This window comes from Mixophyes fleayi, chromosome 4 (assembly GCF_038048845.1).
Source record: "Mixophyes fleayi isolate aMixFle1 chromosome 4, aMixFle1.hap1, whole genome shotgun sequence".
Classification (NCBI taxonomy): Eukaryota; Metazoa; Chordata; class Amphibia; order Anura; family Limnodynastidae; genus Mixophyes; species Mixophyes fleayi.
This window is the reverse complement of record NC_134405.1, coordinates 49,735,927-49,759,392: the sequence shown is the minus strand read 5'-3', so window position 1 is coordinate 49,759,392 and position 23,466 is coordinate 49,735,927. Positions and strand designations below refer to the sequence as shown.

Here is a 23,466-nt window from a genome sequence, read left to right as displayed (position 1 = left end):
ACAAGGATTACTCCTCAGGTTAAATATTTTAGCAGAAATGATTGTAAATTAAAGTCACTTTTCAATAGACAGAGCCCACAGGGGTAAACTGTAATCCACAGGGTAAAGCAAAGTTTCAGCTGGACACATGAAGCTTATTTACTTCTACAAGATGCGATCAGTAATCAGTCTGTCCCAGCAACTGTAGAGTTAAACAACTTGCAATTCTCTTTTCAACAACTATTTTAGGCAGTTTCACAATAGAATCAAACTTCTGATGCAATATAGACACACTCTTGTAACAAATAATTTCTCTCTATGTCCCTTGCACACTGCATCAGCTTGCTGATAAACTTTAAATACAGCAGCATTGGCTGGAATAAACTTTTCCTTCAGACAGCAGCATAGCCTCTCAATAGCAATATTACAGTCCTGGTCAGAGGTTTTAATAGCACAGCTTGATGTTTCACGTTTCACTTCTATAACTTGAACAGTGCAAACCAAAATAAACCATAAATGTAAATGTTTTCATATGAGTCCTGCTAACATCTCATGGGTAGTGGCAAGCTAAGGATTTTCCTGTACTGCAAATATTCCTTCTGGGCTAGCATTTACATACTTTGGATGCAAACATTTGGGCAACAGTTCAGCAATAGCATTCAGTGTCTCTTTGTGGGAAGATCCTCCATTATCCCTGCCACACACATTACAACTCACAGCCAACAGCCACAACCCACTAACTTCTAACAGTCCATTTTGGCTTCTCCCCTTTCCTCCCATGAACCTACTGAAGCCATCTACTAAATTCTAGCACCAAAATGGCCATTTTTTTGCATACTTTTGCAATTTGCTACAGTGTCTAACTGTCTCTGCATGCTTCTAGTGCAGTCTGGGGCTCTAGTGTGCAGCCTGGGCCTGTAATTTATAGTTTGTCCACACCAAAATGGCTGACACATTGAACTTCCCAGAGGCACTCTGGGAAACTGTAGTTTTCTGAAGGAGTACATGCAGTAATATATCTGTGATTTGCAGGGTATTAGACTGCCAGCTGAATGGCAATAACATAGAGTTGCGACCTCTGCAACCACTTGCTGCTTTGCAGCTGCATGCTAGCCATAAGTACACAAGCAGACCTGTATAGTACTATTAAGCATCATCATAAGCACAAAGGTGAACATTCTATTTAATATAATGGAATTCTTGCTTTTTATTTATCTCTACAATAAACAAGTATTAATAATCTAGTATGCACAGGCTGCTGGAAAAAGCATGCAGTAATTATAATTGCATTCTGGTTAAAACAACAGGATTATTGTTTGTGGAAGAAGTGTTATTCCAAAACTTTCTGAGCACACCTGCATTTGCAATTTCATACCGATTTTTTAACATTGCGGCGTCTCTCCACAGGCGGAAATAGGATGTAACACCACTTGCTAGCGCCCAAGTCTGCAGCCTAGTCAGCCTATTGGATAATTAGGTCTTGCCTACACCTTTCCCATGGCCCTAAGTGAAGATCCTGTCATCTACACACAGAGAGGGCATCTATTTTGTGGGCAGTACTAGAAACCTCAGAGACCAGGACATCACTGAGGCACTGCCTAATTTATATTCATCAGGCCAGATGTCTATTCATGAAGTATCTGGTCCGAGCTAATTGACTTGACTCAGAGTGAATATTATTTCAGCCCACAAAATAACTGCCTTTACTTTGTATCGGTGACAATAAGTTCTTTAGAATTTGTCCCCTTTGAATAGCTCACATACAGGTTCCGTTGGCTTCTCACCTGTCAGGTCCCTAAATGCCGCATTTACAGCCGTTGATGAGAAATCAAGGCCTAATGAAGGAAGATCGGAGAATGTGCTATTATTGGATTAATTATGTTGTAACAGCTCACATCTATCACAAAACAATTATCTCAACACTAACTTATACGAGGTATGTCTATTAAATAACGAGACTGTGATTCCACCTAGTAAACAAAGCAGTCAGAACCGGTTATAACTGCATACGTAGTAACCTTGAACTTGTCTGAACCTGCAGAACAAGCTGCAACACTCAATGACGTTCAGTTGATTGTGAGTCGCCATTTAGTTTGGTTGTGTTTTCTGTAGAGTGCCCAAAAAATGCTAAGTGTAAAGGTTGAACAACGTGTCAATTTGAAATTTTTGGTGCGATTTTTATCTTTTCCCAAAAGTTAAATCAGTGCTTAAAGGGACACATTTTGAGTCAGTTGATGCTGTAAAGAAGAAAATGGCAGATATGCTGAAACAAGTGACAGATATTGATTTGCTCCATGCCTCCGACCAGTGGAAAACAAGACTACAGTGATGTATTAGCGCAAATGGGGAGTATATTGAAGGGGACAGACATTATATTTGTAATACCAATAAATAAAGGTGAGTTATTTAATCAGTCTCGTTATTTAATAGACATACCTCATATACAAATATTTTATAAGATAGCGGGGCTTATTGCACCAGCTAAGCAAGAGTAAAACACGTTCATAGGTTGATACATCGAATATACATGCAAGTAAGGTGAAAAAATCTACTTGCCCCCAGGAACTATCATTACTTTAGGTATGGGGCAAAAACACAGCGGTTACTTAGTATTGTTATTTAATTTTAGCTCCTGCATTTTAATACTACTCTAATTTATAGTGTAAATTATTCTATATGCCTGAAATGAAATACCATGTTGTGTAGCCAGTGGCACCAGCAGGGCCGGATTAACCCGAGGTCTAACTGGGCTATAGCCCAGGGGCCTCGGGCATCCAGGGGGCCCTTCAAAGTCCTCAGCAGCATTATTGATCAGTCCAGGGGCGCCCCCATCCCGATCAATGCTGCTGAGCACTGTCAGTGCAGTCATCCGTCCCCGATGCCGCTCAGTACTCTGCTTACTGAGGAGATCTCGCAAGAGTTTGTGAACACTCGCGAGATTTCCTCAGTAAGGAGCTTACAGCGCGCCGCTGAAGGAGGACTGCACTGACAGGTAAGTGCTTGGGGGGGGCCTCACGGGGGGCGGCGGGCGGCTCACATGGGGGGCCTCAGGGGGGAATGGAGGCGTCCTTAGCCCAGGGGCCTCCATTCCCTTAATCCGGCCCTGGGCACCAGGGCCATTTTATTAAAGGGACAAGATGGCCTTTGACCCCTGAGGCAACTTTATAACTTTAACTTCTACCCCTTTTATAGCCTTACAAGCAGCCCAAGTAATAATATGTACCTACTCCAATTTTTAACCATCTAATCTTCCCTCTCCCTCAATTCTAAAAAAATGTGGGAATTAGAGATTCTGCAAAACTTGTTGCAAGATATTTGACACATTTAGCCGCAATTACCAGTCCTGCCCCAAACACACAGCAGAAGGTATTGGCCATTGTTGTGGCAGCTCTACTCATAGACTATAATTCCCTCCAAATGCAAATTTGCAAGTACATTGCAGATGGTGCTCTGTATAATTATAATGGTGAGGCAAAAGTGAACCTTAAAGACTGTGGCCCTGATTCACCAAGGCGCGTACCTGCTGTTTTTGAGCGCATCGTACGCAAAATCACTCTGCGCCTGCCCAGAACTGAGCCATACGCCAGTAAATCAGACATGTCTGCTCCGTCTTCGCTGACAAATGACACTTACTGCAGCCTACAATTTCAGGGAGGGGAAAGGGCGTTTTGCCGTAGTCCCTCTACAGTAAGGGCGTGCCAAACTCAAGCACACGCACATCCGATTCAAGCTCTGGGCATCGCAAAGTGTCCACAACTGAGACATATGTCCGTGAACGCAGCCATGTCCGCTGTTTTGCCATAGTCGATGTACAGTAAGGATGTGCCAAACTGAAACGCACAGAGCCACGTCTGACTCAAGCTCTGAGCGCCTCAAAGGTACTTGCTTTTCTGCCGTTTCTCTTGCTCCAGCTACAGGGCTAGTCTAAGTCCTGATCAATAGTGATGACAGTCTTGTATGCATGCTAGAACATGTGTTTGCAATTTAGGAGCAAATATAAAAATGTGTTTTATAATAAATGTATTTCATAGGGGGGGACCACTTTTTTTTTTACTGTTTTAACATTAATGTCAATATTATTAACAGGTGACATTTTTTTTCTGTGCAAATTTCTAATCCACATAGGTACTGGACGTATCCTGCAGTGTCTTATGTTGTAGAGCAGAGCAGCTCTACACCCGAATTCATTAGCTCACGTGTCTTCAGATTCGTCCCTTGTTGAATCCGGAAGTGCGCAGAGCCGATTTAAGTGCATTTTAAAACAAACGCTTGTTGTGCTTAGAATGTGTTCCTGGATGGACCAGGGTCTGCATCTCCACAACTCCACGTCCCTGCGAAGCGGCCTGTTCCACAGCAAAATTCAACTGTTCTAATTTTCCAGGCGATTGCGCTCATCTCTAGTGAGAATTTCAGTCGTACGGTTTCAAATTACCGTGAGTGTAAGGAAGCTCACTATTATCTTAAAGCAATGCTAAGCACTATTATAAAATAGTTACTATTTAAATATAAAATGTACCTAGTCACATATTGCCTATTAGTCCTTAATATTAAAATCTTTCACTTTTCTATATATAAATTCACCTTACTTACAGTATATTTCCCATCCACTCCAACACTCCTCACAACACAGTCCAGTTATAGTAAATAAGTGCAGACTCCTCACCTATAGGTGGTGGCTGAAATGTTGGGACTGTCCTCGGCTCTGACAATAAATAATACAAATCAGAAATACAGTAATATAAAGAGTTCACGGCTAACTAAACAAACATTTAACTGGTTCGCCAAATACATTTCTATAAATATAAAAACCTGCATGTTTTAGTTGAGAAGCGGGTGTTTACGGATTAGCCGTGATATTGCGCCGAACATCGCAGCGGCGCACATTTTTAGGTACTATGGTACCTCAACATCGCATATTTATCCTCACACCTCTATGGTGGGGGCAGAGAGAATTCTGCGATGTTATATCGCCGCGGAGTGCCTGCGCAACCGTTCTGGAGACACTCCGTGGCTAATTGAATATGCTCCTTAGAAGTATAGCTAAGAGTCACTGGGAAACTCTGCATACTTTGTTAAGTATGTATGGTGGGGCCAGAGATGCATTAAGTTTCTCTACTGCATCATCATGCAGTAGAGAAACCAGTCATCATCAAGGCAATGAAGCAATTGAAATATGTTATTTACAAATAATTAAATATATTTTGACAGTCTGACTTCCAAGAGCATGGGAAAGCCGTACTGTAATAAGTGAAAGTGATAGGCTGTTTCAATGTCATTCTCTTTGTTCTACATAAAGGTTTTCTTAACTATTGGATTGCCAAGCAGAAAACAAGAAGAGGACCCCCCCCACCCCACCCCAGAATTTAGGTCAGCAATAAATTGATGAAAGAAGGTTTGTATGGGGGCAGTGATTGTTTTTAATAAAGTATCAGTATTTTTCAGTGGTGCACTACAGGTCTCAGTGCATGCTGGCACTTGTAGTTCTGCACATGCCAGCATATCTCTGTCATCCATGAGTATTCTGGCTCTTGCAGTGCTACAGGCACCAACACACTAAAGCAGTTTAAGGCAGTCAGGGCTTGCTGCGACCTACAGCTATATTGGCACCGGGCCTGCTTGTCATAGCCTAGTGCTGGTATCTTCTTTTTAGTGTACATAAATCTCAGTATACATAGGGAATTGTTCTTACACATTTTTAACATACGTAGTACAGAAATGCATATTTTACACAACGAACAATACAACACATCAAACTCAGCATGAAGTCCATCGTGTTTAGTGTAAGCACATTACATTCTCACCAGTATTTTTTCTAAGGTTTCCTGTATCCTTGAAGTTCACAGGTTTTGCCAGGTCTGAAAAATATATAAATGACAGTGGCACATTATGGCTAATGAGAGGTTATTTACAATAGGGAATTATGGAGCAGCTTATAATCACATTTTATACATTCAAGATATTATTTATAGAGGGCTCTAGGCATTGTTAGATAGGAGCATTATCTGAGATGCAGCACAGAAGAATATTGCTTTTCAAATGGCCAAAGCTGAACAAACTTGCAGGTAAGCCCTTCATTTGTGTGGCATGTAGACCTACTTAAAAGTGTGACTAAGCTCAATTTCTACACCAGCTCGAAGGACATCATTGGGAAGCTGTGTGAGTGCTTGGAAAGTAGCACAATTAAAGCTTAATTGTAAATAAAAAGAAGCAGGAACACAGCTTTTATACAGCAATTATTGCCTATTTTAATAAAACATATAGGGCCTGATTAATCAAGGCATGTATCTGCCAATTTTGCGCTTTTTGTATGCAAAATCATTCTACGAATGCCCAGAACCGGAAGATATATCTGTGAACGAGGCCTGTCCGCTGCGTTTTGCCATAGTCAATGTACAGTAAGCACGTACCAAACTCAAACGCACAGAGCCACATCAGAATCAAGTTGGATGGAGATCGTATATGCTGTTTCTGCTTTTACAGCTCAAGATAAGCAAATACTCATTCTGTATGTGCACATACCAGGAGATATATTCCACGTTTTACACCTGATTGACAAAGCATTACAACGGCTGCTTAATGGTGGATAGGACACCAGCATCTTAAAGGACTGAAATCATTCTGTTTTCCCTACAATATCCATTAATCTTACCAAATTCAGAACTATTATTGAAAGTGGACTCCATTCTATCTATAGGATAATTAAACAGACATTGTAGTCCACCCAGGTCTTTTATATCATTACCGTTAAATTGGAATTTGCCATATATATTCTTCCTTGGGAGGAATCAACCTTCCCTTTGAAACATAATGATACCTGAATAATAAGTTCTATATCAGAATACTATTAATAGCAGGTAGCCATAATCCTGTTTTGCAATATTGCGGTTTTAATTTTTTATTATTTTATTTATCTATATTTAGTTTATTTATTATATCTTTATGTGTATTAGTTATTAAAGATTGCCTGACATACCAGCTCTCCCATCAATATTATGTTTAGTTCTCAGACATTTAAAAAGCTGCGAACAGTGAAAATATCAATATTAGTGTAAATAATATATACTGTACCTGTTAGCTGCAGGTCTTCCCTTCTGCCTGTGGTCTCTATCTGCTTCTTCTCTCGTGACGGAACAGCTGGTACACTCTTAATGTCACTCACGTTCTCATAATCATCATCATCATCATCATCACTTACACTGCACCCTGAGAACAGACACACAGGTTTATGGTATCTTCTCCTATAGTCCTGACAACAGCAACCACACAACAAGTTATTGCAAGTTCTCATAGATCTATCTGTAATATGTAACAAACCCAGCTCTTATATATCAAAATATTGGGGACATGACAGACAAACAATACTTTCCCCAGCCACTGATTCTTGGGTTTAAGTTTTTTCTTTCACTTAAAAGCTATGTTACATATAAGCCCATTACAAAGCTTACGTCTGATGAGCATTGCTGCAGCAGAAAGTGATAACCATTACATATAACTCTAATGCTTATTTATTCCCAAATATTCCACAATCCTTCCTTACCTGTCATTTCTATCTTTGGGTTTCCATAAATGTTTTGCATTTTGTACCTGGGTTGTCACCGCACTTTCAGGACTCTATGTACCGGTCTGTACACTCTACCTCTTTACACAGTCCAGGGGATGCGCTGATAGGCTTCACTGTGCAGATCCACACTGTGACCACACTGTGCCGCTCTGCATTATCCTGGGTTCCACCAGTCAAAAGTATATTCTGCTCCTACAACACTCTGTGCCGCTCTGCTTTTAAAAGTTTCCGATATGTCTCCCTGCTCTGCTAGTGACTGAGAACAGCTCACATATTAAGTGGTTCCATTTACCCTCAGTCTTCCTGTCACACCATATTAGAACACTCTACAAACATCAGAAAGTCCCCAGGGACTATAGACAACAGTCCCACACTCAGTAGGTAGTAAAATCACTGCAGCCATCTTCCTCTTCTGTCTTTCTGTTCTCCTTCCTGACTTGTTTTTCCACTTCTAAACCACCTAGAACTGACTGAAATAAGAGCTTTATGTGTTTAATTACACAAACCACACAAGCGTGAGCTTTATTAACTCCTCCACATCTCACAGCATTAAGTCAATGGCCCTCATGTAGTGTTAGTGCATTTACATCCAAAATGTACACGTGAAATGCATGGTACAAACATGGAGCGTTCACATGTTTATTTAGAGTTAGACGTATCTTCGGACATGTACAACTCAGGCCAGTGCGTAAGATGTGTCTGTCATCATCTTCAACTTGATGATGATGACTGGCATTTTGGTGTAGACTTTAAAATAACAATAAGCTTAAAAATGCCCACCACCACCCCCAACAAAAAAATCTGGTTCAGAGACCAGTACACATGGTCTGGGCTGGTTGGCGCTAATGTGTATTGAAGAGCTGATAGGCTGAGCTGGTGACACTATAACTGGGAAACACGCTGCATGGGGTCCCCCTGTCATAGACCCCCAGCCTGTTCAGCACAGGCCTGAATTCCTTAGGTGAATCAGGCCTGCCAAGAAAAATGTGCCCTACCCCCTGGGGTAATAGTTTTTATTATTAAAAAATAGCATTTACATATGTGGTACTACTGGTCCCAGCAAGTGCAGGCAATCGAGCGCTCGCTGGCGTTTGTAGGACTGCAGGATTGGCGGCTCTGGAGACCAAGCATTTCCAGGGCTCACCCAGCACTATACTTCCCACCAATGCAGACAACCATATCTATGGAAGGAAATATATACAATTCATTGCAACCATTCAGACCATTCTCGTATCTCCTATTTGAAAGTCTACCTCAGTGCTGTTCCAGACAATAGCAGACTAATTAAAGCAGACAAACTAGCCGCACAATTTATTGTGACCGGGTCGGGGGCCCGGTACTATCTCATGGGGTAGATGGCGTTTATAGCTCCCGAGACATTTCACACAAGTCAAAAGATTATGTGCAAGTTTTATTCAGTAAAAAAACAAAGAAAATCTGCAAAATAAACACCTAGCCATTCGGCACTGGTCACTCCTGACTAATAAACTAAGACACAACAAAAATAAGTTGCAGTAGTTATTTATAAGCAGATATCAGGCTTTCTCTCACATAGTCTCTGCAGCCCCTGTCCTAGGCAGTGAGAGACGGACTGAGCTGCCTTGTAGACTTTTACCAGCATCACTCAGGTGCAACTCCTGATTACCAGCAGAATCACTTGTAACTTGGAAGACCCAGTCTGTGGGCCTAATGGATGGAGCCCACCCACACTCTCCATCCATAACCCCAGGACCCTTTTCCAGCTTTTCAACAGGCCTATAGCCCTTCAGCAGCTTAGACACCATAACATTTCCCTGGGGGTTTTTTTAGGAACCTAGGTGAAATATACCTGCCCTCAAACACTATTCCAGTGACTATGTCACATTATCTAGTAGCTCAATTTATGATTGGATAGTGATGTGTCATCAGCTAGACTAGTCGTCCATTATGGTTAACTCCATGCCAAGCCAAACCACAATATACAAACTAATATATGAAAAAAAAACTTCCTTGTTCCAATGAAGCAATATTAAAACACTGCAACAACAAAAAACCTTTCATCTAGGTTTTCTGAAAACACGTCACACAACTTCCTCATAGACTATCTGAGCCACAATCTTACTTTTGTCTTAACTTTCAGTCACCTGGAGAAAAGCAAAACTTCCTTGTACTGTAAGAGTGTAAGAAAAGGGTTGCTGCTTTTTCCCATTGTGGAACGGTACAGAGGGCAGCATAATAACATGTGGACAGGCTCTTTTAGACTGGGATTCTGTTCTATGGAAAGTGTTTACACTGAACCTGCTGGCATTGCTGTACAGGAAACTGGATCCTTAACTGAGAATGACTCAAGAGCGGAAGGGTAAGTAGTATCTTGTTTAGGGATGATGGTAATTTAAAGGTGTTATTTAATTTTCCACAAACCCAATTTTTTCTGACAACTATACTCATTCCATCCAGCCTTACTCAATAACGATGAATAAAAACATTTGTGTTAAGTTCTATTAAAGAGGACTAGGTAACTGAGAACTCCTATACCACAACCTCCTAGGATAGTACTCCTACACCACAACCTCCTAGGATAGTACTCCTACACCACAACCTCCTAGGATAGTACTCCTACACTACAACCTCCTAGGATAGTACTCCTACACTACAAGCTCCTAGGATAGTACTCCTACACTACAACCTCCTAGGATAGTACTCCTACACTACAAGCTCCTAGGATAGTACTCCTACACTACAACCTCCTAGGATAGGACTCCTACACTACAAGCTCCTAGGATAGTACTCCTACACTACAAGCTCCTAGGATAGTACTCCTACACTACAAGCTCCTAGGATAGTACTCCTACACTACAAGCTCCTAGGATAGGACTCCTACACTACAAGCTCCTAGGATAGTACTCCTACACTACAAGCTCCTAGGATAGTACTCCTACACTACAAGCTCCTAGGATAGTACTCCTACACTACAACCTCCTAGGATAGTACTCCTACACTACAAGCTCCTAGGATAGTACTCCTACACTACAAGCTCCTAGGATAGTACTCCTACACTACAAGCTCCTAGGATAGTACTCCTACACTACAAGCTCCTAGGATAGGACTCCTACACTACAAGCTCCTAGGATAGTACTCCTACACTACAAGCTCCTAGGATAGGACTCCTACACTACAAGCTCCTAGGATAGTACTCCTACACTACAAGCTCCTAGGATAGTACTCCTACACTACAACCTCCTAGGATAGTACTCCTACACTACAAGCTCCTAGGATAGTACTCCTACACTACAAGCTCCTAGGATAGTACTCCTACACTACAACCTCCTAGGATAGTACTCCTACACTACAACCTCCTAGGATAGTACTCCTACACTACAACCTCCTAGGATAGTACTCCTACACTACAACCTCCTAGGATAGTACTCCTACACTACAACCTCCTAGGATAGGACTCCCAGATAACAGAAGGGTCCTTTGTGCAGATTACAACAGGGGCAGGAAAGAAGGTGATTGTCCAAAAGTGAACTACCCCTTTATTATACCAGGGGGTTTATATTCATTTGACAGGTATCATACCTGAAGCTCTAAAGTTTTCCCAATGTGTTTCTGGCCAAAATTAAATTTTAAACAATGCAATAAAAAAATTATAATGCAATGAAGTAGTGTTGCTTTTATGAGTGAATTTTGTTTTACATACTTCTGCTTTTTCACCGATTAAACATGGGCCGTAATAATAAAGGTTAAGCCCACCTGGGAAAAATGTCATTGGCACTACCCCACATTTCTTAAAAGCTGCCATGTGTTTTAGTGCATTATGTAGAAATAAGTATGTATATGATTTATTGTTCCTTGGAAGAGTCTAATCATCCCTGGAGATGTGATTCTAACAAAGACGGTTTCATCCCTGATATCGCATTCTTCATAGCCAAGTTTGTTTCAATGTGCACCAGAGTCTTTACTTCATATCCTTTTATAGTAAACTTGATGATAAGCTTTGTCTGACAACAGACTTTATCAAATCATGAGGATGATCTTATTATTAATTTAGCACCTAAATTAGTTTTATTTTTGTTCTAGGATTGTGAAGTGCCTTTAAAATCCACCGAACGATCACTGGGTCTGTGCACTGGTGAGATGCACATACATTTAGATTCTCAGTTTGTCCAGCTCATCGGAATTTTCGTTAAACAGGCCATGGTAACGCATGGCTTCAGTACCTAGCAAAACATGGGAACACGCTGCTCTCAAAACACCTTGTGCTAGATCTGTATACCCAGGAATAATAAAGTTCTCTCTGGGAATAATACATTCATACTTATTTCTACATTATATATTAAACGCTTTTAAGAAAGTGGGGAAGTGCCGCTGTCATTCTTCCTAATGAGAGGGGGCACCAGACGGGTGTAATCATTATTAATATCCTGCCTGGTACGCTACTCTCATCACAGATGAGGAGGGCATTTGGGAGCATCCTAGTGCTACATGGCACTCACCAAATATGACACAACCAGGCCCCCCAAAAAAGACAAAGGTCAAATGTTGGGTGGTATGATATAACCATATCAAAATACATTAACCCCTTGTTTGCTTTTATGGAACACAGTGAATTGCTGGATACCATTTTCACTAAAGTAACTTTTAATTTTAGGATATATCATGACAACATTCACATATTATTTTCATAATTATCCTGAGTAGGCTAAGATCATCAAAATTAAATCAGTATTTTTAGTGAAAACTGTGTTATAGTTTAGTCCATTGGGTGGACCATGTAGATGTAACAGTACACAGTACCCTCGTTGAAAATGACAATAAATTTGTCAATTAAACCATACAAGTGTTATAGTTCTGGCATCTGGTCTCTGCTGCACCTGAGCAGGGTTATGACCAGTCTTTAATGCTATAATGACCTCTCCTAGTGAGAACCCGGAATGCCCTTCATACGGCTTAATTTACATATGATTTAATTTACATATTTACATATAGCCTCCATCTGAAGAAATGAGCTAACAGTACACGCAAGCACAATGATGCATCTGTGCTACATTAATGTAGGGCTCCCATCATTCTGAAATTAAACACTGGGACTCTAACATAACCAGAGGATCGCTTATTCCATAAAATGCACCCATTACTTAGTTTTATGTCTCAAGTAAGATAAATGATGTGGCCAAACATTGTTACTTATAAATGCAAAAGACGAATTCTTCTATTTATACACAATATAATAATATTATGAACGGTCACATATACAAGACAGAATAGTGTCTGGACAGTGAATGCGAAAGTCGCATATTAAATACAAAGACAAAAACAAATATAGATTACATTTTGTTTAAATTAAATAAAATACAAGCATCTGTTATTTTCCCTTTTTACAAATCCTTTCTTGTTGCAATCCAAATGAAAATGAGAATTAAGTAATGCGAATAGACAGCCATGACTTCAAAATACTATAGCAACCACACTAATAAATAATGTAGTATCAGCTGGGGAGGTGAATCCACAAACATTCAATCAGAAGCGGCTAGTGCTGCAGATCGTCATCATCATTGCGCCTCGTTGCACCAGCTCTTCAGCACCCGCAAGAGATAAGCCTCCTTTTGGGTGAAAAAAAAGGAACTAACCAGGGACAGGGAATTAATGGAGTACTACACTAAGTAACCTGATCTCACTTGAATTCTATTCACACCATAGGAGTCACTAGTAATTAGTAATAACAGTAGCAGGCGGCAGATAATTGCAACACCAGTAAAATAAACAAACCATGTCTCTTCTAACAAGACAAAGACTAATAAATTATGTCACTCGATATGCAATGCCCATCTTAGGTATGAATAGGACACAGTAAATAGTTGACACAATCCCAGGTTTTAAAACTCTGTCCCTGGAATTTTCGGTCCCTGAAGGTCCCTATTTTATAATGCTAAACAACTGTGCAATATCATTTCTGTTATTACAGGGCACAAGTCTCAGAATATATTCTTGACTTCCCCTTTCAGTGTTGACTTCTTCTTTAAGTGTTGCGGCGTCATTACATCTGGAATGTTTAATGGGGCAGCAGCAGCTCTGCTTTTAAGAGGAGAGGAGCACCTGCCTGAAATTAAGGGAAGGTGTAGAGGAGGGAGGGAGAGAGAACCAGTGAGAATGAACCAGTTGAGGAGAGACAGAACTAGATATGATGGGAGAGGCAGGGTTGCCGATGGACAGAGGGGAGGACAGGTAAATATCTGTGTCTCTCTTGAAGGTCAGGAGCTGTCGATAATGGATCTACTCATCCATGTCCCCAACGGAAGTGGATGGGCAGGTTTTGGGCATAGAAAAGTAATAGGAAGGTATTGGTTCATGCGGTCACCCCCACCCTAGGTTGCAGATATTACTAAGGTGGCCCTGGAGAGAAGAAAAAGATCATGGGAGAGAGAACTAAAGTGGGTGGGAGAGTAAAAAGAACAATAGGGAGAGAGAACCAGACAGAGAGGGGAGATAACCAGAGGGGGAAACGATACAGGGGTACCTACAAGCTGTCTACCTGCACCAACTGGCAGAAATCGTACACGGAGTTAATCCCACATCAAGTCAAAGTTTGCTGTGACACAGTTCAGCCTATTGCCCACCCTAATATTATGGACATGGTTATTGCCAAACCCAATTATCTCAGTAGAGAATTTTTAACTTAAGGCAATTCCTTGCATATTTTGCTTAGGCAGAGTCCAGTGGAACCAGGTTTCTCTCATTCTTACAAGGCAACAGTCCTTCATAGACCGCCACAAGACCCAAAAGAGACCTGGTGAGAATTCGAAGCCTTAACACCTAGCGTTCAGGTCTCCACAATCTTCAAGTAACCATCTTCCTCAAATCCCTTTCTGGCCTCCAGGCATGGCTCCTTAATCTTTCTCTGGTCTCCCATAGTTCTAGTTCTTTGGTACAGGGAAGGAACACTCTTTACTTTACATGATTGGTGGCCCTTATCTCCCAGGCTAGATAGGGAGTGGAACTTATCCCATCTCTCTCCCAGATCCCGCTGGCTGTGGCTTCTGAAAGTCTGCTGATAGCAGGCACACACAACAGATCTTAACAAGTGGGCATAATAACTGGTGCTGAAGTTAGCCATAGTAGCTTCCCTAAATTATTTTTTTACAATCTTTATGTGAGATCCAGAGCTCCAGACTCTTCCAGTGGATGTTAGCTGGTCATCTGTGTGCAAACTTTATGGAACATTCAGCTGAGTACTCACCTCACCTAGTACATGCAGGGCTGGATTAAGGGAAGGGAGGCCCCCGGGCTAAGGGTACAGTGAGCCCCCCCCCCCCCCCCTTGAGTTTACCACCTTCCATTGTTCCACTCACTGTAGTGCTTCCGCGCCGCACTGTAATCTCCTTTCTGAGATCTCGTGAGAGTGAGACTATGATAGTCTCACTCTCACGAGATCTCCTCAGTAAGGAGATTACTGCGCGCCGCGTAAGTACTACAGTGACAGCAGGCAGCTAACAGCATAACATTTGCTGTTAGCTGCCTGCCATTCTCCTTGAACAGGTGACAGTCGGAGCCGGGGGCGGGGATGCCCCCGATCTGATGACTGCCGGCGGGCCCCCCAGCTGCCCTAGGCCCCTGGGCTGTAGCCCCTTTAGCCCTATTGTTAATCTGGCTCTGAGTACATGAGGACATGTGGAGGACATAGACTAAAAAGTAACATGAATTTAGTCCTTAATAGTTTGGGAAATTAGGTACTTGAATGATGGGAGACAGTCTCAACCCCACATTTCAACACAGGTGAAGAGAAGCAGAGTTGGGTAATTGGACAGAGATTAAGGAGATCTGGATTGAGAGAACCAGAGAGAGGATGAGAGAAGAGAGAACCAGAGAACCCATGGCAGAACTGTAGGTGCCTCAGACATTTTGCACTCTGTCCATGAGGGTCAGTGAGTGCTGAATGCAGTTAGCTAGACTGGACTCCCGATCAGCCGCATACTGTATGGTGCTCACTACAGAGCGGCTTCCTTCATAAAGCTTCTTAGTCTTGTGAAGGCTCATGAGAATGGAGAAATGTAGCTCGGGGAGGAAGCCCTTTGGGAGATCTCTCTCCCTTGAGAAGGGGGCACAGAGGGACTAGATGTTAGATACATGCATAGTGCACAAGTATCTATGCAAACAGAGCTTTTGCCCAACACTGACAGGTTCTCTTTAGTATTGATTGATGTGAAATAATAAAAATACTAAAAAGGTACATGATTAAAAAGTTCAATAAAAATGATGGAGATAGTAGTGTCCACCCAGACAGGACCACATGTGACAGCCGAGGGGCATTAACATATATTATATTGTACACATATATATATATATATATATATATATATATATATACACATGTATATATTAACATAAAATAAAAATAGACTGTCACAATACCAGGGCGTGTTCTGGATTCTAATCCTTGTCACAAATATCCCTGAGTGTAGTACGAATAACTCCTCAACCATGTGTCACTTTTCTGGTACTAGGTAATCATCCTTAGCCCTCCCAATACTGTTGTGTGGTTATGGACTCACACCTAGCAGCTATCATAAAATGGCTTTTAGACCATACTTGACTACATTTCCTACCTCACTTCCAGGAGACGCGGAAGCAAGGTAAGAAAAGAAGAACTGTATTGGATTTGATAACACAATTCGCATCAGCAAGTGAACTAACATCTGTAAATTTGTAAGTGCATCCTCTTCAGGGGCAAACGCAGGATTTGTAGAGGGGGGTTTCCACACCACGCCACCAGTGGGCGTGACCAGCATGCATGGGGGTGTGGCAGGCCCGGCGCTCCCATTAGGCAAGGGTAGGCAATTGCCTAGGGCGCCGGGCTCTGCAGGGCGCCTCGAAATTAAAAAAAATGGAAATCCACGGGGAGGAGAGGAGGGAAGGGGCTATTGAATCTTACCTGCATGAAGCTGCTCCTCTCTGCTCTGTCTTCTCCCCTCCGCTCACTGACAGTGACAGGCCGTGATGATGTCATCATCATGGCCCGACAGTGTCTGTGAGTGGAGGGGAGAAGACAGAGCAGAGAGGAGCAGCTTCATACAGGTAAGTTAAAGAAAGACATGGGGAGAGGTGGTGAGGGAAGCGCAGCGGCGATTTTTAAAGGGGGGGGCAGCGATTTTTAAAGGGGGGGCGGCGATTTTCACACGGGGGGGGGCGGCGATTTTCACACTGTGCCTAGGGCGCCAAGGACCCTAGCACCGGCGCTGGGGTCTTGCTATAATATTAGACAGTGCTTGGCTGCTCTTCAACTCTTTCTATTTCTATAATATACATGGGCAATGCTCCGTGCACTACTGTTAGGTGCACGCAGCTCTCCCTTTTCAAGCTGAGCCATGTGAAGTGGGGGCAGAGTCCAGCCACCTCAATTATGCTTTGCCCCAGTCTTGGAGGGGGTTTTCAGCCACTAGGAAACCCCCCCTCGGTTTGCCTATGCTCTTTTATACTTTTTATATATAGAAGGTACAGTGCTATGATTTTATTATTCAGAATAAAATATTTTTTATTTGAAGCATAGATCTCTGAACTTATGTATAAAGAAACAGACTTTGACTTTCCCACGGAGGGGACTGTGATTTTACATCACCCTTATACATAATAAAATCGACACAGATCACAATATGTTCTTTATACTTTGCTTTATTCTGGCACTATAGGCCTGATGATGAATGTGGAATATTGAAGATTGAAACTGGTTCCCCATCTGAACCAGAGGGGAGTATCTTTTTGATTAACTTTTCTTATTATTTTCCAGTCGGAAGTGCCCTGATGTTTTTATTTCTTCTCTTTTATTATTCACGACAAAAATCACCAGAGTTATAACATACTTACCTACTTTCGCAAAGCTCTTTCCGGGAGAGGGGCGTGACTGGAGGGCGGGAGGGGGCGGGGCGCAGCCAAACGCATCATTTTGGCCCCGCCCCCAGCGGCCAAAATGAAGTGATTCACCGCGAATCATGTTATTTAGTGGTGGCAGTAGCGGGATGCGGGAGATTTGCCAGCTCTCCCGGGAGTCCGTGAGACCGATACAAATTTCGGGAATCTCCGGACATTCCGGGAGAGTTGGCAAGTATGAGTTATAATTCATATAGCACAGTTTAAACATTTTTTTTTACAGGTATGATTTTAAATACATTTTCCCCTATACTTGAACCATACACACAGGGCCGCTAAGAGGAATATTGGGCCCTGGTACAGAAACTTCTTGGGGCCCCTTCCATAGCTGTCAATAGGGGCTTCCCACTGTGCAGTGGCTATTCTACTACAGAGGCAGGTCAGGCTCCTGTACTTTGTACCTGCACCCCTGTCTCGGTGCCCCTGCATACACACCATATTGTTCTTCTTTTTTTCCTGGGGTGCTCTGTGCCTGATACGTTCTAAGACTTATTTTCCTATTTATTCTGGAGTATTTTTCTCAAGCTTGAACCAGAACTATCCTGTGTTTCTGTATCTTACTTACCTACAGGAGTCTGCAGGGATAAAAAAAAAATCAGCAGGTCTGAGCATGGGCTGGATTCATTATGGATAACCTAATGGGGAAAAGCAGAGAATCAGCCATTCAAAATGTAGTTATAACCTTTGCATGCATATATACAGGACATAACAAATGCCTGTAGATGTGATAGGGTTTCTCCATCATTTCAGGTGCACCTGTCCGAGTAGACGTTTATTATAGCAAAAGGTAAATGACATCGCTATCTCGCTTTCCATTGGTGACCTGAGCTGCTACTCATGGGAAGGCGTTTACTGATTGGCTTAAGTCTTCCGTGCTGGCTCTGCCTTCCTCGGCAAACTCCGCCACTAGCAACACCTCCATCAAGTCCCCCCTTCCTGTCATTTTCTCGCCTTTCGATTGGCCAAACTTTCGCTGTCTCCAATCTGATTGGCTGCGCCTTCATTCCATTGGAGCTGCGATCTGTTCCGCCCCGCTGTCACCGGTTTGTCCCCTGACTGGCCGTAGCTCGAGTCACTCCGCAGAACGTCACAATGCCGTTGGCTGGGTCTGCGGTGACGTAGGAGGGAGGCGGGGAAATGCCGTGTGTCTGATTTCTCCGCCGCTCGGTCCTTGTCGAGCCCCGGGGAGGGAGGAGCTGCGTGACAGCGCCGGGGGTCTGGGGCGTGAAGGTGAGGCACAGCGAGCATGTTGTATAATGCATGGTATTTCCATGGGGTGGTCGGTGTATGACGTAACACGGGCTTGCATTGAACACCCGTATGAGGTCACAGGTTCCCTGACGTCACAGTCTCCTTGCAGAGGGTGTGTCACTGCGATTATCTTCCTGGGCACTGTCTACCTGCACCAATGTGGTCATCTCACCTAGGTGTTGTGTGATATCATACTCCAGCCTAATGATGTCATGGTCTGTCTCTGACACCATTCTATCCATAGACTACCCCTACTCACCCACCTCTCTGTACCCCACTCTTATGTTCTCCTGCATCCTTCTTGTTCTGTCTATACCTTCCTGCCTTCACCTCATCCCACCTCCCTGCATCTCTCCCATCTCTTTCTCTATCAATTGATTTTTCTTCTCACCAAGGCTCAGTTATGAACTGTAAAATGATGCAGGCCCACATATATTTTGCACAAGTCTCTAGCACATTGCAAGGTGCACACCCACTTTCTGGTCTTTGGAAACAGTCCTTTACTTTCAATCTACACCTACATCTGCGGGGTGCTGGAATGTCCAGAAAATGCACATGGTGGACACCTAAAAGGCCAACCTACTTCCAGTTTAGGACCGCTCTTTTCCTTTAGTTAAAACTTTAATATTTTTCTTCTAAAATAATGCATTTTGTTTTAGCCTCATTTATGAATATTTACATGTGTCACTTGTGTGTTTGGATTTTTTTATTACGTTGGTTAAAGTGCGCCTAGAAATATGCTTCCCTGCAAAAGCCCAACTGGAAGGTCCAAAATTCATCCCATTAAAAGTATATAAAAATGAGATTGGGTTTCCAGCACCTCTGGAGAATTCAAGTCATTTTGGGGGGAGGAAAATTCTGTGTGTCAATCTGGGAACACCTTCAGAGTTGTGCTTTGTTCACCTCTGCTAGCTAACTAAAGTCATTTATACTTCCTTTTTGTCCACTTGAGTGCAAAATTAGCTGTGCTCATGTGCATGGAAGCACCCTAATTCAACCAACTTTTCCAATCAGATAGTGCAACCTTTTGCTCCCCCACCAATGTGCCATCTTGGCCTTCAAATCCTTGCTCTTAGTTGTAAAAATTAGTGTATGTGACTTAAGTAGATTGCATTTTTACATGTTTGTAAATAATCCTTTGATGTCAGCCCACCTCTCTCTCTCTTTCATTCCATTCCTTCCTTATTCTGTCAATATCTTACTTCAACCACCGATCCTACACAAAATTCCTCTCACATCAGTCCCTTCAGCCTGCCTAGTCGTCCATCCACCTCTGTGTATCCCTCTGCCTAGTCATCCATCCACCTCAGTGTGTCCCTCTGCCTAGTCATCCATCCACCTCAGTGTGTCCCTCTGCCTAGTCATCCATCCACCTCAGTGTGTCCCTCTGCCTAGTCATCCATCCACCTCAGTGTGTCCCTCTGCCTAGTCATCCATCCACCTCAGTGTGTCCCTCTGCCTAGTCATCCATCCACCTCAGTGTGTCCCTCTGCCTAGTCATCCATCCACCTCTGTGTGTCCCTCTGCCTAGTCGTCCATCCACCTCAGTGTGTCCCTCTGCCTAGTCATCCATCCACCTCTGTGTGTCCCTCTGCCTAGTCGTCCATCCACCTCTGTGTATCCCTCTGCCTAGTCATCCATCCACCTCAGTGTGTCCCTCTGCCTAGTCATCCATCCACCTCAGTGTATCCCCCCTGCCTAGTCGTCCATCCACCTCAGTGTATCCCCCCTGCCTAGTCGTCCATCCACCTCAGTGTATCCCCCCTGCCTAGTCGTCCATCCACCTCAGTGTGTCCCTCTGCCTAGTCGTCCATCCACCTCAGTGTGTCCCTCTGCCTAGTCGTCCATCCACCTCAGTGTATCCCCTCTGCCTAGTCGTCCATCCACCTCTGTGTATCCCTCTGCCTAGTCGTCCATCCACCTCTGTGTATCCCTCTGCCTAGTCGTCCATCCACCTCTGTGTATGCCTCTGCCTAGTCGTCCATCCACCTCTGTGTATCTCTCTGCCCAATCATATTCCAGTCTGCGTATCCCTCTTTCTGCTCAAATTCTCTTGGACCATTAATACTGAAATACAACTTGCTGTTATATATATCTCATTCACAAATGTAAAGTTTTCCAAACCTTAATAGGTATTTGAGATAAAGCTAATAATGTGTAATTTCTATTCTATGGAAATTAAAGCCTAAAGCTTACCATATGTGCGAGGCTAAAGTGAACAAGATTTAGCTGTTTGGTACTCATGCCATGCAACTGTATCTCGTCCAGAGTCGCTATGACTTAATAGTACCGAACATTCAGGCCAATTGTGTCCATCTTTCCACTGTGTTTACCATTTTACCTATTCTATTTCAATGTAGTCTTTACCAAATATCATTTTGGGGCCACCAACGCAGCATTATTGCAGCATGTGTAGTCAGCATTATTAGTCTGATCACAGAGAACAGTAGCTTATAATAAGCTTATGTACCATCTTAATGGCAAACTTTTGTGTATTTACAACATTCACTTGTAGTGGAGAATATCACTATTTCACTTTAGCTTTCCTCAATTTATAAACTATTTTCCTTTTGAGTTATGGGTCCAACGAATACGTATGTTAGAATAGCTGCCTTTCCCCTTATGCAGTATTATAATGCACCTATCGCCTATTCACTGTGGAGGTAGCCATTTTGTGGGCCGAACCAATATTCAAGGTAATGCAGCCTTTCAGTTCATGCTTCTGAAGTTACGAGATTCCAGTGCATTGAAGGCTAAATATTGGTTCAGCCCATTGAGAGTAGGTGCCAGTTACACTGTAAGGAAAAAGTGACTATATACATCTTTAATTTAAATGGAATTGTGTTTGTCTCTGGACCCAAAAGAAACATTGTTACTCTAATTGCAATTAATTGTTGTTATATTGTTTTTGACATATTTGTTATATAACTGGATATGTTATTCATATAGCACTTATTCACTGTTTATGCAGTAATTTGGCTTCACTCCGTTATTTTGCTTGGTTTGAATGAGTTCTGTGATAAAATATAGTGTGTTCTTACATTTGGGGATCATTTCACCTTTACTTCTCCTTTTTTTTCTATTTGCCCTTCCGTATCGATCACTCTCCTCCATTCTATCACCCCTCTCCCTACTGTGGTCTTCTACTCAAGCCAATGGCTCTCTTATACTTTCAGATGAGCACTGAAGTCCCCCTCCGTCCTACAGACATGGCCAGCCCAACCCTTAGTCCCGATGATTCGTCCCTATCAGTGGCTGCAAGTGTCTCGCCCTCAGACTCGGAGAACCTTAGTCCAGATGAGCTGGAGCTACTCAACAAACTGGAGGAGCAGAACAGGTACACGTGGTCACATTGTTAAATGGGGACATAAGGTGCCTGTTCGGCAGAAGACCCTCAGTCATGCTGATCGGATAGGCAAATCCTACCAGCCGAAGTTACAAGTCCCATTAATGGAGGAATTTGTACATTTTCACAAAAGCTTGTTTATTATTGTAAAATAAGTCATGTGCTGTTTTCTGGGTCTTCAGCGTTCCCTGTAAGTTGAGCAATCTGGATGTACAGCATTCCATCCGTCATCCAGTCACCAGCGCCTTGACAACCCGCATAAGCCTATTCTGAAAATAAGATAGAGCAGTGCTAGACCTGAGTAACTCACGGAGGTTCCAGGGAAGGGAAAGTTATAATTTCACTACTTGGGAGGTGAGAGGTATTTTAGACCATATGAGAGGTTTTGAAAAATCGGTAAAGTGACTAAATGATCTCTTGGTAAGGTTCACAAAACATGGAGATATCAGTTTTAATACAAATAATTCTTTGGAGAACATCTTAGCAAATGGTTTCAGAAATAACATCTGTCTTAGGGCTAGATTTACTAAGCTGCGGGTTTGAAAAAGTGGGGATGTAGCCTGTAGCAACCAATCAGATTCTAGCTTTCATTTATTTAGTACCTTCTACAAAATGACAGCTAGAATCTGATTGGTTGCTATTGGCAACATCCCCACTTTTTCAAACCCACAGCTTAGTAAATCTAGCCCTTAGTCTGAGTAACTCAGTTTGGGATAACTGGTGCTTTGTCAGAGTAATGCTCAGCAGTACAAATATGTAATAGTTTGCTTTGATGCTTATTATCCTATCCAATTTGAAGTCACCCTTACTGCACTATATGCACAAATCACTAACAAAGATAAATGATTGACCTCTTCTGCCCGGGGGTCAGTATTAATGTTTTCTCACAATGTACAACCTAAACACCACTGTGTTATACTGTACGAATCATCCGTGTCCCGTGGACGTGGCACCAGGATGACCTCCTACAGGCCTGGTGTGATGGTCTCTGTACAGTGCTCATTATAATGTGCTGAGACTCTGCGAAACGCTCAATTGCTACGTGTGTCTGCGGAAGTCAGCTGTGATTCTCAGCAGGACAATGCTGTATAGATGGCGAAACCGGGCGGCTTTCATTTACTTTACAATGCCCCTATTCAGACAAATTGGGCTACATGAATACTGCAGACTGGGTTTTGTTATAGTTAAATTCATTTCTGATTCAAGGCAAAATATATCCCATTGATATATAACATCTATTACTTTGTATGTGATCGAATAGGGGACAGAAATCATTTGTATTTAGCACAATACATCATTTTAAGCCATGCTATGTGCCAACTAACTTGCTAAATGTTATCTTATAGCCAGTCCTTTGTGAGGCAGCTAAAATGATTTAAAAAAAAAAAGTTTTCCTTTACTCCTGATCCTTAAAATGTCCTTTCCCCTC

General features: G+C 42.5%; 2 protein-coding genes across 8 annotated transcripts in view; one reads left to right on the top strand and one right to left on the bottom strand.

Annotated features, from left to right (window-relative positions):
* Positions 1 to 8,083, bottom strand: part of LOC142151366 (C-type lectin domain family 4 member G-like) — a 48,593-nt gene extending 40,510 nt beyond the window's left edge. The window contains exons 1-5 of one of the 2 annotated variants that reach the window (XM_075206928.1): positions 7,517 to 8,083; positions 7,048 to 7,182; positions 5,781 to 5,834; positions 4,643 to 4,681; positions 1,764 to 1,814 (exon numbers count right to left, since the gene is read on the bottom strand). In XM_075206928.1, coding sequence (XP_075063029.1) covers positions 1,764 to 1,814; positions 4,643 to 4,681; positions 5,781 to 5,834; positions 7,048 to 7,182; positions 7,517 to 7,556 — 319 coding nt within the window. In that variant the 5' untranslated portion in view covers positions 7,557 to 8,083. The remainder of the gene's footprint in view (positions 1 to 1,763; positions 1,815 to 4,642; positions 4,682 to 5,780; positions 5,835 to 7,047; positions 7,183 to 7,516) is intronic. The other variant, XM_075206929.1, reaches the window with a different exon arrangement.
* Positions 8,084 to 9,717: 1,634 nt separating this feature from the next.
* The window catches only part of EVI5L (ecotropic viral integration site 5 like), a 28,881-nt gene continuing 15,132 nt past the window's right edge, over positions 9,718 to 23,466 (top strand). The window contains exons 1-2 of one of the 6 annotated variants that reach the window (XM_075206922.1): positions 9,718 to 9,878; positions 21,868 to 22,028. In XM_075206922.1, the coding sequence (XP_075063023.1) occupies positions 21,868 to 22,028 (161 nt within the window). In that variant the 5' untranslated portion in view covers positions 9,718 to 9,878. Of the gene's footprint in view, positions 9,879 to 18,498; positions 18,671 to 21,867; positions 22,029 to 23,466 lie in introns of those variants that run through there. The other 5 variants (XM_075206927.1, XM_075206924.1, XM_075206921.1 and 2 more) reach the window with 5 other exon arrangements.